Source organism: Lolium perenne, chromosome 3 (genome assembly GCF_019359855.2).
Source record: "Lolium perenne isolate Kyuss_39 chromosome 3, Kyuss_2.0, whole genome shotgun sequence".
Classification (NCBI taxonomy): domain Eukaryota; kingdom Viridiplantae; phylum Streptophyta; class Magnoliopsida; order Poales; family Poaceae; genus Lolium; species Lolium perenne.
Genome location: NC_067246.2, coordinates 99,734,336 through 99,747,457, shown reverse-complemented (window position 1 = coordinate 99,747,457; position 13,122 = coordinate 99,734,336). Strand labels below are relative to the sequence as shown.

General features: G+C 46.8%; 1 protein-coding gene across 1 annotated transcript; it reads right to left on the bottom strand.

Annotated features, from left to right (window-relative positions):
- Window positions 1-2,512: 2,512 nt before the first annotated feature.
- LOC127341981 ((+)-menthofuran synthase) lies at window positions 2,513-8,168 on the bottom strand. The gene is made up of 2 exons (XM_051367925.2): window positions 7,174-8,168; window positions 2,513-3,365 (listed from the first exon to the last, which is right to left on the bottom strand). The coding sequence occupies exons 1-2, from the start codon at window positions 8,152-8,154 to the stop codon at window positions 2,739-2,741; spliced, it is 1,608 nt and encodes a 535-aa protein (XP_051223885.1). The 5' UTR covers window positions 8,155-8,168; the 3' UTR covers window positions 2,513-2,738.
- Window positions 8,169-13,122: the final 4,954 nt, after the last annotated feature.

Sequence of the window (13,122 nt, the reverse complement as noted above, 5' to 3'; positions counted from 1 at the left end):
TATGTAGATGTTACTTTTGTCTATTATGCACTCTAGAGGTTACTTTAATATGAATTCCGGAGTCACTCTCCACGGTGTGATGGTGACAGTGTGCGCATCGTGTGTGATTCCTTTATGACGTTGTGGAGCTTGTTTACTCCGGCTTGAGGTGTGCTTTTGCAGCCCTACACAATGAATGGTGTTTGTTATCCAACAAGAGAGTGTTTGAGAGTAGCATTTATTTATTCAATTATGTGATCATTGTTGAGAGTGTCCACTAGTGAAAGTATGATCCCTAGGCCTTGTTTCTAAGCATTGAAACACCATTTCCAACAAGTTCTGCTACATGTTCGCTTGCTGCCATTTTTATTTCAGATTGCAATTACTACTTATAATCATCCATATTACTTGTATTTCACTATCTCTTCGCCGAACTAGTGCACCTATACATCTGACAAGTGTATTAGGTGTGTTGGAGACACAAGAGACTTCTTGTATCTTAATTGCAGGGTTGCTTGAGAGGGATATCTTTGACCTCTACCTACCCGAGTTCGATAAACCTTGGGTGATTCACTTAAGGGAAACTTGCTGCTGTTCTACAAACCTCTGCTATTGGAGGCCCAACACTGTCTACAGGAATAGAATCGTGCGTAGACATCAATGAGCCCTGTCCAAATATTCCCAGCCCGTTGCCCAAATGGCTGATTTTTGAAATGTCCACTTTTTTCGGATCATGTGCATTGTTGATGATCACCGGCGGCCAACGCTGCCGGCGAACAACCGTCCAGCCATCCAAGTTGTCATCCGTGAAAATTCAAGGTTCCAACACCGGCAGAGATTTGATCTTGGTCTTATGCACTGACATGCCCAACGGCATCAGAGATGGAGACATCATACCTGTGGACGCCGAAAGCTCGATCGCCGCCATGGCCGCCTCCCTCTGGTTCTTCCGTCACTCAATCCTCTTGCGAGCCCTTCTCGCCAGTTCCGTCATGTCTTCCGACAAGTCTCGATCGCCAGCTGAGGTCGGAGTACGACAGAGATATCGGAAAGACTCGCTTCCGTCGATCTCCACGACCTCCTCCGAACCTCCATCTTCCTCATCATCTGAACTCCTGAATCGCCCAGAAACGTCCTCCAGGAAGGATCTCCGGGGATACCTCACCTTCCCTTAGCTTCCACCGAGACAAACCCGTCGCCGGCGGTGGAGCAGCGGAGTTGCCCGTCGAATCGCCTATGCCCTCCCTAACGGTCATATTAATTAGCGGAGTCCGCAATATGTACTTGCACTATTGCAATGCCATATATTTTCCATCGTACGAGATGGTTTTGATCGTGGTGGAGGAAATTGTCAGTCCAGTGAGATTCGAAAGGATCTTTCAAGGTATTGTCTAGAAGAGTCACCAAAGTGATTATTGGAGAGCTTAATGATAAACAATTCACCTAATGGCGGAAATGTTGAGGTTACCAATTTAGAATTGTTTCTCCAAGTTCATCGTAGAGAAGCATTGTCGTCTTACTGAAATCTATAGTGCAGATTTCTCTAATCCTCCTCGTACAATATTAAGGGATCAACTTGACATGTTGTTCGAAATCACGTTGCATTTTCTACTTGCAATGATATTGAAAGTTTGGCTGCAAAAATGGTTGGAACGGAGGAAATATTGGTATTTCTATTAGTTTACAAGCCCATTGAGTTGGCTTTGTTATTGTCGGTGTCAATGACATATGTTGAGAGAGATTTTTTGGCCAATAAAAATTGAGTTGGCTTTGTTATTGTCGGTGTCAACGACATATGTTGAGAGAGATTTTTGGCCAATAAAAATTATTACGCAAGAGGATAAAATGATTGGTTTAATCACTTGATGATATACTACACTGAGCGTGAGACATTTAGATCACTTGATGATGTAGCTATTATTCGACAGTCTCGAGCCTTCAAGAACCGTAAAGGTATTCTGCCAAAGCGTCATTAGTATTTGAAGGGTATGTGGGATGCATTGGAGTGTGAAAAACTCCTTACAACGCTCTCACAGTTTATTAGGCGTGCGCGTACCTCTAGGTCGTAAATTTGATCAAATTAGCATTAGTTATATGTTATAAAAATTATATTATTAAAAAGTTTAGATGTTCTATTTTCTAATAATATAATTTTTGCATTATATAATTTAAATTACATAGATCAAATTGGCGACCTAGAGATATGGGGAAGACTAGTAAACTGGGACAGAGGGAGTACTTCTTACTCTCCTTTTTAATCTCATACTTCCATTTTGCGTATTTGATAGAGCAGTTGGATATCTAGAATATTATTTGTGACTCATATATTGTCTAGTGAAAACTAATTATCATATGTAATTTCAGTTTTTTTGTTTCCAAACTATTAGCAATGTAGGGTACTTAATTTAGTACTTATATTTTGATTATACATATCCAAGCATTTCATTGCGGTTCTCGCCTCTTTTTTCTTAGCTTACGGTTAGTCCAGCCCCCTATTTTTCTAGGCTCCGGTACAGATTTGAGAGGAGCAGCATTTTGCGGTTTTGCCCGAACTGCGGGATCTGCTCGGATCATATTTTGTTGTTGCCAAAATAGCATAATAGATGCGCAAAACCGTATCAACAGCACTGTAGATACATGCGCGTACAAGGTACAATAGCTCTCAAGTTTCGAGTAATAGATCACAACGGTAGAGCCATGGAAGGTAGCACTCGTCTTCAAGGAGCACGAGCACTCGGCACCCAGATGGCTTGATCATATCATGGAGACCACGGCTTAGCAACCAGGCACAGGTTGGCCTTGAGACGCACGGACAGCCCATACAGCTCGCTCATGTCCAGCTTCGACACCCCGGCCGCCCCCGGCTGCTCCCAGTCAAAATGATACAGCAGGCTCGCGAGGGCCAGCTCCATCGTCGGCGTGGCGAACCCAACCCCAGGACACCCTCTCCTCCCGCCGCCGAACGGCACCGAGCTGAAGTCGTCATGCCTCACCCCGTACTCTACCGGGCCACCCACGAACCGCTCCGGCACGAACTCCTCAGCGCGCTCCCACGTCTCCGGGTCGCGGCCAATGGCCCACGCGTTGATCACCACGCGCGTCCTCGCCGGCACACGGTAGCCTAGCAGCTCGGTATCCTCGAGCGTCTCCCTGGGCAAGAGGAGCGGGAGAGGCGAGTGCAGCCGGAGTGTCTCCTTGATAACCGGCCTGAGGTATTGCAGCTTGGCGAGGTGGTCCTCGTTCACATGGCTGCCGCCGCCATTGTTGACGACGGCCGCTCGGATCTCGTCCTGGAGCTTGCGCATTTCGGCTGGCTGGTTGATGAGCTCCGCCATGGCCCAGACCAGAGTCGTGTAGGTCGTGTTGGTCGCAGCGGCGAACATGTCCTGCCATCATGACACGTATGAAGACATGAACTTAATTACAGGATTCTAGAAAAGAAGTCATGAAATTAACGGACTAGTGATGTAGTTTGTTCGGCTAGTTTGTTCTTTTATTACTGGAGTACGTAGAAGTGCGAAGCGTAGTCGCTGAACTTATCTCTCTTTTATGTTTTGACCAATAATTTGACTTTACTGATCAGCACAGAGATATACACCATATGAATTAGAATGATAACGAACAAGAAAGGCTATTTAAAATGTTGGGAGTTATATATATGTACATTAAAGTCAAGTTAACTTGTCATCTCTATTTTCATCATTCCCATCTTCGTAGCCTCCTATGAAGAAGTCATACCAGAGAAGAAATGCACAAAGCTTTCGGACTATAGAAGGGCAATACATAATTTTAATACGAACTTTGGTTCGATATATGGACTTGTACATATATGTTTTTTATTTGCTTTGCTTGTTAGAAAATCTCAGGCCGTGGCCCATTTGTCCACCCCGAGTCCAGCCACTGACTGTTTGTGCATATTATTCTCTCTTGTGGATTCTTCCCCATTGAAGAGTCACATTCACATAGTTTCAAAAAAAAAAAAAAAAAAAAGAGTCACATTCACATCATAAGGGCTCCCCTATACGTACGACGCCCGTGGGCCGTGGCGTCTACGGCGCTGACGTCCGCGTGCACGCTACTGTTAGGCCACCCAGGTAAGGGATTTCTTCTTTCAGTCTCTTTTTTTTTCCTTTGAAAAAATCAACTTTTTAAAATGTTCAGATTTAAAAATAATAGGTTTGAAAAACCGTTGAGGATTGAGAAATATTTAGATTTTAACCAAAATTCTAGAACAAAAAATATTTGGAAAATGTTATGATTTTAAAAATATTAAAACTTCAAAGTGTTAAAAAATTATGAAAACAAAGGGAAAAACAGAAAAACAATAAAAAGGGAAGCATGGCTAGAGGGTACAGCCACCTCGTCGAATGTAAAGGAGGTGGAGAAGCAGTGGACAAAGTTATGGCACATCCAGGTGCCTTCCAAGGTAAAGATTTTCTTGTGGAGGCTGGCCAAGCAATCTTTGCCGACCAACGATGTCCGTCACCATAGACGGATGGCCGACAGTGATCAGTGCAGGCTGTGTGGGGCAGCGGACTCATGGCGACATGCGTTGCTTGATTGCACCATGGCACGCTGTGTATGGGCTCTTGTCGATGAGGACATTACAGAACATTTGTGTCGATCGGAGGAGGGTGATGCTCGCAAGTGGCTGGCAAATCTCATCGAGACTCTCAAATCGGAGGATCAGACTCGAATTTTTGTAACTCTTTGGGCGATTTGGCATGCAAGGAGGAAGGCAATGTTCGAGGAAAATTACCAAAGCCCACTCTCGACGTATGCTTTCGTTGAGTCTTTCATCAACGATCTCTCGCTTGGCAAGGTGGAGCCGAGGAGGCGGAGTACGGTGGAGGCCCCGACAAGCCAGCCGCAGTGGCTTCCGCCGCCACGGGGTTTCGTCAAGATAAACGTGGACGCGGCTGTGTCCAAACGGACGGGGAAGGGGACGACTGCTGCAGTTGCACGGTCGGAGGAAGGCGAGTTCTTAGGTGCATCGGCTGTGGTGTTGCCTGGGAGAACGGATCCGGAAATCCTGGAGGCCCTGGCTTGTAGAGAGGGTATTGCTCTTGCATGTGATATCAATGCAGCCAAGGTGCATATTGCAAGTGACTGCCAGATGGTTATCCGCAATCTGGAAGAAGGATCGATGGGGGTCTACGGACACATTGTACGTGAGATCGTCGAGTCCAAAGGAGGTTTCCAGGAACTCACGTTTGGGCATGAACGTAGGAGCTCGAATAAGGAGGCGCATAGCTTGGCCAGAAGCGTTATTCGAGATGATGGGGGTCGCCGCGTGTGGCTTATTGCTCCGCCTCCTGGCCTTTGTATACCTTCTGTTATTGAACTTGAATAAATGAAGGTTTCCCCCCCTCAAAAAAAAAAAAAAAAAGGTAAGGGATTTCTTCTTTCAGTCTCTTTTTTTTTCCTTTGAAAAAATCAACTTTTTAAAATGTTCAGATTTAAAAATAATAGGTTTGAAAAACCGTTGAGGATTGAGAAATATTTAGATTTTAACCAAAATTCTAGAACAAAAAATATTTGGAAAATTATGATTTTAAAAATATTAAAACTTCAAAGTGTTAAAAAATTATGAAAACAAAGGGAAAAACAGAAAAACAATAAAAAGAGACGGAAATAGAAATAGAAAAAATATAAAGGAAAACTATAAAAACTAGAGGATTAGAAACCAAAACCGAAAAGACTAGAGGAAAACATATCAAAAGATTCTAGAACCCTCCTAAAACGCGACGAATGTGTGACAACCAAAAAAGGTATCCGCCCAAATTATACCTAGCCATGTGTCGGGCCGGGCCAGGCCTCGGTCCGGGGCGAGCAAAGCCCGATGGTAAAAATCAGGCCCAAGCTCGGCCTGGCCTGACCAAATACCCATGAAGCCCATCGAACCGTCAGGCTGTGGGCCGAGCCGTGATGCTGAATGCAGTTTTCGGGCTACCCATGCCCAGCCCAGCCCGGCTATCAGGCAAACTTTTCCAGGCCCAAGTTTTTCGGGCTGGGCCTCAGGCCGGGCTGCCCCTGGCCAGGCATGGCCCAAATATAAGAATTCCCGCTGCTCGGGGCAAGAAAACTCTATCTAAATCTCGAATGCATGGTAAATAAAAATGGAAACTGCTAAGCATGCACTAATTAGCGTTCTGCTTTTGTAGTTAGCCATCATGATGGCATACTCTATCGCGGCACAAACATAAGTGTTATGTTTGTTTGGGCCTACTCCCCCCCTTCGTACACGAAAGAGTGTACTTCCAACTTTTTGGAAAGTCGCTTTTTCAAGCTCAGTACAAAAACACAGGCACAACCATTTATGCCATCAAACTAATATCATTAGATTGTAATAAAGTATATTTTCATTGTATAGCTATTTATCTTGAATATGTAGGAGTATATTTTTGTGCAAACTTTGTCAAAAGTTTACAAAAAAATGGACTCTTTAATGTTGTTTGTGAAAGGAGCGAGTAAGTTAGCAGACTGTCAAACGATTAGTAGTGTCGAGAACATGATGCTTCTGGCAATCATTATGGATATAATCAATGTTGTTTGTATCCTTGATACATATCATTGTATCTTACATTTTCACGATATATATACTAATTTTGCCAACCGACATGTATCATGATGGTTCAGTAGAATCTACTTTCATGCAGGAACAAAAGCCACGTAAACACACAACAACATCGAGAAGTGAAAAGCGTGGTTTCAAGGTCCTTGTTGATCTAATTATCTACTCCCTCCGTTAATAAATAGATGTCTTATATTTATCTAAATTCGGATGTAGACATTTATTTATGGACATATGTAGTAAATTGCATGAGTTCCGCTACTCTAGGTGATGGGAATAAAAATAAAAATTATGCTTTAAAAACTGAATCACCTATCCATTTCTATATACTAGCATGTGTGCCTCAAACTTTTGTTTTATGGGTTCAAAATTGGTTATGGCATTTGAGTATTCTCTTTAATATGTCTATAGATAAATCGTGATACTGATCATTCTACGGTTCCGTACTACTGATAAGAAAGGGACACTAACACTGGATATAGTCACTCTCTTGTTCCATCTAGTTTCATTGACCGTGAAGGATTGGCACTTGTTCCATCTACTTGTTCCATTGACCGTGAAGGATCGGCATATACCAGCAAAACAGCAAAAAAAAAAAAGTCTTGTGTGACGTGACGTACCATGGCAATGGCTTTGATGGCAATCGCGTCGAACTCGACATCTCCGGTGTCCTCTAGCGCCTCGCTCACATCCAATAGCACGTCCACGAAGTCTCGGTGATCGTCCTGCTCGCCGTCGCCAACAAGCCGACCACCGCCGAGACGCCGCTGGCGGTGGTCCGCGATGACCCGCTCGAGCAACTCGTCCAGCACCTTGCTCGTCCGAGCCGCCTTGGCGTCTATCCCCATCAGCGTGTCCACCCAAGCCAGCCAGGGCACAAACTGGCCAACCGTGACCGTCCCCAGTAGCTCCTCGAGGTCGGCGAACACCTCCGACAGGCCGTCGCCGATGCCGTAACCCCCGTCATCGCCAAACGTGGCCCGCGAGATGATGGTGTTGGTGTAGGATATGAGCTCGCGGGTCAGGTCCACCACGGCGCCACCATCGGGCCGCGAAGCGCATGCGACACGTCGGACGCGGTCCAGCAGTGCGGCGGCCTCCTGTTCACGGACGCGGCGGAATGAGGCGACACGGCGAGCGCTGAGGAGGTGGTGCACGCACACGCGGCGCGCCTGGCGCCAGTACTCCCCGTAGGGGGCGAAGGCCATGTCGCGGCCGTAGAAGAGGAGCTCCGCCATGCGCACCGGGGCGCGGCTCGCGAAGGCAAGGTCGCGGGTCTTCAAGACCTCCTGCGCTGCGGCCGCCGAGGTAACCACCACGGCGGGCACGCCGCCGAGGCGAATGAGCATGACTGGACCGTGCGCCTGCGCCAGAGACCGCAGCTTCCTATGCGGTAGGGATCCAAGAAGTGGGAGGTGGCCGAGGATCGGAAGACCCCACGGTGACGGGGGAAGCCGCCTGCCGCCATTGCTGCTTAATGGACGAGACTTCTTGGTAAAGAGGAGGAGGAAGGAGAAGAGAGAGAGGAACAGGCTGACGACGAGGACGAGGAGGGGTGACTGCAAGGATGAAAAAGGCGACGTCATGTCCATTGTGTGCATAGCAATAATGCAGGTGCTGCGTACAGGTGCACTCTGCCTATGTTTATATACTAGTATGTACTTGACGATGATACGTGTGCCTGTGCTAGAGCGAATCTTGATGGTTTTGCCACGTGATGTGCGTGTTTTTAGCTTCTTTTGAACTTACGTGACGTGCGTGTATTTTAATGAGTACTAGGTTGCTACTTCGGTAGCCAGCCGCTCTTTCATTTGTCCTTGTCCATCTAACCTTATCGCCTCAAATGACTGGACGCGTCAAGATGTAAATCCGCACGTATTATACATCTTCATCAGCCGGACATAGACATCTCGACCGGCCTGATGCAAAACGGACACGAAAAGTGACCGTGCGGGTTCGTTTACCTCTTGTCATAGACACGAAATTGGCTGAAAAGTACATATGCTAACCGTTTGTTTGTGTTTGGGATGCCCAGCGACCCACGCATTTGTTTTTGCCACTTTTTATTGATGAAACAATTTGCATTGTGTGAAACAAACATAAAAATATAAAAAAGCCATGGCTTGCTAAAACCTAGCCTACGCCTCGTCATGCCGGCAGGTGCTAAGGTGGAGGTGGCGGAGCAAATGGCGGTGCTGCCCACAGGTACTGCGGCGAAGGCGGTGGAGGAGGGGGCACCGAGGCCTACAATGCCAGACTGAAGGCATGTTCCTCTGACAGGCATGGTGGCATGCGGTTGACGACGTACTGCGGCAGCGGCAACGTCTGTGGCAGCTCCGATATGAGGATGACTAGCCTCGTCGCCTCCTCGTCGGTTAGTTCTTTTGGAAGCTCGATTTCTCTGCCCTCCTCATGTGCCATCCGGATGGCGTGGAAGATGCTAACGATGTCGTCGGAGTCGTCCCGCATCTCCCTGCACAGGTTGTCGGTGGGGGAGGAGGAGGCAGCGGTGGCGGTGTACGTGGCAACGGCAGACAAGTCTGTGGCGGCGGACCGAAGCAGTAGTCCCGGTCACCAAGGAACCCCTCCTTCCGCCCCTTGTTCAGTAATGTGCCCCGGTGGTGGTAGTTGTCCCACATGGGGGATTTGATGGCATAGTCGGAGTCGCGGAGATCCAACGGGAGAATGTCACGCCTGCGCTGGATCTCTTGGAGCCGCTCTGGGCCGGAATGTGGCACCGGCAGGATGGGCACCCACGCGCTCGATATTTTAAACTTTACCTTTTTACATATGGTTAACACAAAACGGAAATGACAGTATCTAATTGTCGTCGCGTGCCCTATAATTGCCAGGGCTACTCGTAGTCATGCACCCTACATGCTGCCGGTATGACCGGATGGTCTGGCACCTTCAGGGGCTCGAGGCGAACCCAAATCTCGCGCTCCCTCTCGTCTAGGCGATGCTCGGCCTTGGACATGGACATGAACTCCACCCTTTCGATCTCACGACGGTCAGCACGTCATCCGCCTTCCGACGTGTCTACGCCTTCGGGCCACCTCCTTGTTGGCATCATGGCAAGACTTGTCCCTCTCCCTCGCCTCCTCCTCCTCCACCATCGGTCGCTGCCACCTCCTCCATCTCCCGGTCCATGTTTGCCTGCTGGCACCACCTTGCGTGCACCATCGTCTCGCGGGGCGCCCTCGAGAAGACCTGGACGATCGCTCGGTTGTCCACTAGGGGATACTGCTCGGTAGCCATGAGCTGCCAAGAGTCTAGTCGCGTTGGACGGTCTCGAACGATGCAAGCAGAGCCCTCTGATCGTCGGCAATCTACGAGACATCATCACCGGTGTCGAGCTTGTCGCATCCATCATTGTCGTATGCACTTGAGCTAGCGCAGCCTAAGCCCCTCTAGCCCTGTCTGGGCCTCTGCTAGTGCCTCTAGCCATGCGCTTGAGCGAGTGCTGCCTAACCCCTCTAGCCATGCCTGGGCCTCTGCCAGCGCCGCCGGTGCCTTTTCTTTCTCCTCTCTCGTCTCTTCTGCATGTATCACGACCAAGGTCTCGCGCGTTGTGGCCTCCGCCATCTCCCTTACCCCCTCAACGTGCAGGTCGTACACCTTCCTCGCGGGCATTGTCGACGGCATACGCGGTGGTCTCCTCTACCTCAAACGCCTATACCTCATGCTGATTGTTGCAGTGTCAGCGTTGTCTGAGAAGCAGGTGGCCGCCATCTGCAGATACGGGTCCAGATAGCGTTATGCTCTGATACGTCCCAAACGTATCTATAATTTCTTTTGTTCCATGTCACTTTTATGATGATACTCACATGTTTTATATACATTATATGTCGTTATTACGCATTTTCCGGCACTAACCTATTGACGAGATGCCGAAGAGCCAGTTGCTGTTTTCTGCTGTTTTTGGTTTCAGAAATCCTAGTAAGGAAATATTCTCGGAATTGGACGAAATCAACGCCCAGGGGCCTATTTTTCCACGAAGCTTCCAGAAGACCGAAGAGGATAAGAAGTGGGGCCACGAGGCGCCGCCACAATAGGGCGGCGCGGCCAGCAAGGCGCCCGCGCGGCCCTGTTGTGTGGGGCCCTCGTGACGCCCCCTGACCTACCCTTCCGCCTACTTAAAGCCTTCGTCGCGAAACCCCCAGTACCGAGAGCCACGATACGGAAAACCTTCCAGAGACGCAGCCGCCGCCAATCCCATCTCGGGGGATTCAGGAGATCGCCTCCGGCACCTTGCCGGAGAGGGGAATCATCTCCCGGAGGTCTCTTCATCGCCATGATCGCCTCCGGATTGATGTGTGAGTAGTTCACCCCTGGACCATGGGTCCATAGCAGTAGCTAGATGGTCGTCTTCTCCTAATTGTGCTATCATGCTCGATCTTGTGAGCTGCCTATCATGATCAAGATCGTTTCTTTGTAATCCTACATGTTGTGTTTGTTGGGATCCGATGGATATTGAATACTATGTCAAGTTGATTATCAATCTATCATATATGTTGTTTATGTTCTTGCATGCTCTCCGTTGCTAGTAGAGGCTCTGGCCAAGTTGATACTTGTGACTCCAAGAGGGAGTATTTATGCTCGATAGTGGGTTCATGCCTCCATTAAATCTGGGACAGTGACAGAAAGTTCTAAGGTTGTGGATGTGCTGTTGCCACTAGGGATAAAACATCGATGCTTTGTCTAAGGATATTTGTGTTGATTACATTACGCACCATACTTAATGCAATTGTCTGTTGCTTGCAACTTAATACCGGAAGGGGTTCGGATGATAACCTGAAAGTGGACTTTTTAGGCATAGATGCATGCTGGATGGCGGTCTATGTACTTTGTCGTAATGCCCTGATTAAATCTCATAGTACTCATCATGATATATGTATGTGCATTGTTATGCCTTCTTTATTTGTCAATTGCCCAACTGTAATTTGTTCACCCAACATGCTATTTATCTTATGGGAGAGACACCGCTAGTGAACTGTGGACCCCGGTCCTATTCTTTACATCTGAAATACAATCTACTGCAATACTTGTTCTTTACTGTTCTTCGCAAACAATCATCTTCCACACAATACGGTTAATCCTTTGTTCACAGCAAGCCGGTGAGATTGACAACCTCACTGTTACGTTGGGGAAAAGTACTTTGGTTGTGTTGTGCAGGTTCCACGTTGGCGCCGGAATCCCTGGTGTTGCGCCGCACTACATTCCGCCACCATCAACCTTCAACGTGCTTCTTGGCTCCTCCTGGTTCGATAAACCTTGGTTTCTTTCTGAGGGAAAACTTGCTACTGTCTGCATCACACCTTCCTCTTGGGGTTCCCAACGGACGTGTGTTAACTGCACGCATCAAGCTCTTTTTCTGGCGCCGTTGCCGGGGATCTGAAGAAAAGTTACACCCCAGGGATTTCCAACTCCCACGGCAACAGCTCTTTTTCTGGCGCCGTTGCCGGGGAGATCAAGACACGCTGCAAGGGGAGTCTCCACTTCCAATCTCTTTACTTTGTTTTTGTCTTGCTTTACTTTATTTCTATTTTGTTTGCTGCATTAAAACAAAACACAAAAAAAATTAGTTGCTAGCTTTACTTTATTTACTGTCTTGTTCTCTATATCAAAAACACAAAAAAATTAGTTACTTGCATTTACTTTATCTAGTTTGCTTTATTTACTGTTGCTAAAATGAATACTCCTGAAAACACTAAGTTGTGTGACTTCACAAACACAAATAATAATAATTTCCTATGCACACCTATTGCTCCACCTGCTACTACAGCAGAATTCTTTGAAATTAAACCTGCTTTACTGAATCTTGTTATGAGAGAGCAATTTTCTGGTATTAGTTCTGATGATGCTGCTGCCCATCTTAATAATTTTGTTGAACTATGTGAAATGCAAAAGTATAAGGATGTAGATGGTGATATTATAAAATTAAAATTGTTTCCTTTCTCCTTAAGAGGAAGAGCTAAAGATTGGTTGCTATCTCTGCCTAGAAATAGTATTGATTCATGGACTAAATGTAAGGATGCTTTTATTGGTAGATATTATCCTCCCGCTAAAATTATATCTTTGAGAAGTAGCATAATGAATTTCAAGCAATTAGATAATGAACATGTTGCTCAAGCATGGGAGAGAATGAAATCTTTGGTAAAGAATTGCCCAACCCATGGACTGACTACTTGGATGATCATCCAAACCTTCTATGCAGGATTGAATTTTTCTTCGCGGAACCTATTGGATTCAGCTGCTGGAGGTACCTTTATGTCCATTACTTGATGATATGATGATAAATTACTCTGAATGGCACACGGAAAGAGCTCCACAAGGTAAGAAGGTAAATTATGTCGAAGAAACCTCCTCCTTGAGTGATAAGATTGATGTGATTATGTCTATGCTTGTGAATGGTAGATCTAATGTTGATCCAAATAATGTTCCTTTAGCTTCATTGGTTGCTCAAGAATAAAATGTTGATGTGAACTTCATTAAAAGTAATAATTTCAACAACAATGCTTATAGGAATAATTCTGGTAACAACTATAGGCCATATCCTTCTGCTAATG

Bases quoted from the DNA above. Each gene is read 5' to 3' on its own strand.
- LOC127341981 (XM_051367925.2), bottom strand. From the start codon at position 8,154: ATGCACACAATGGACATGACGTCGCCTTTTTCATCCTTGCAGTCACCC. The intron at 3,366-7,173 runs GTACGTCACGTC...TCATGATGGCAG, and splicing joins CCATCAAAGCCATTGCCATG to GACATGTTCGCCGCTGCGAC.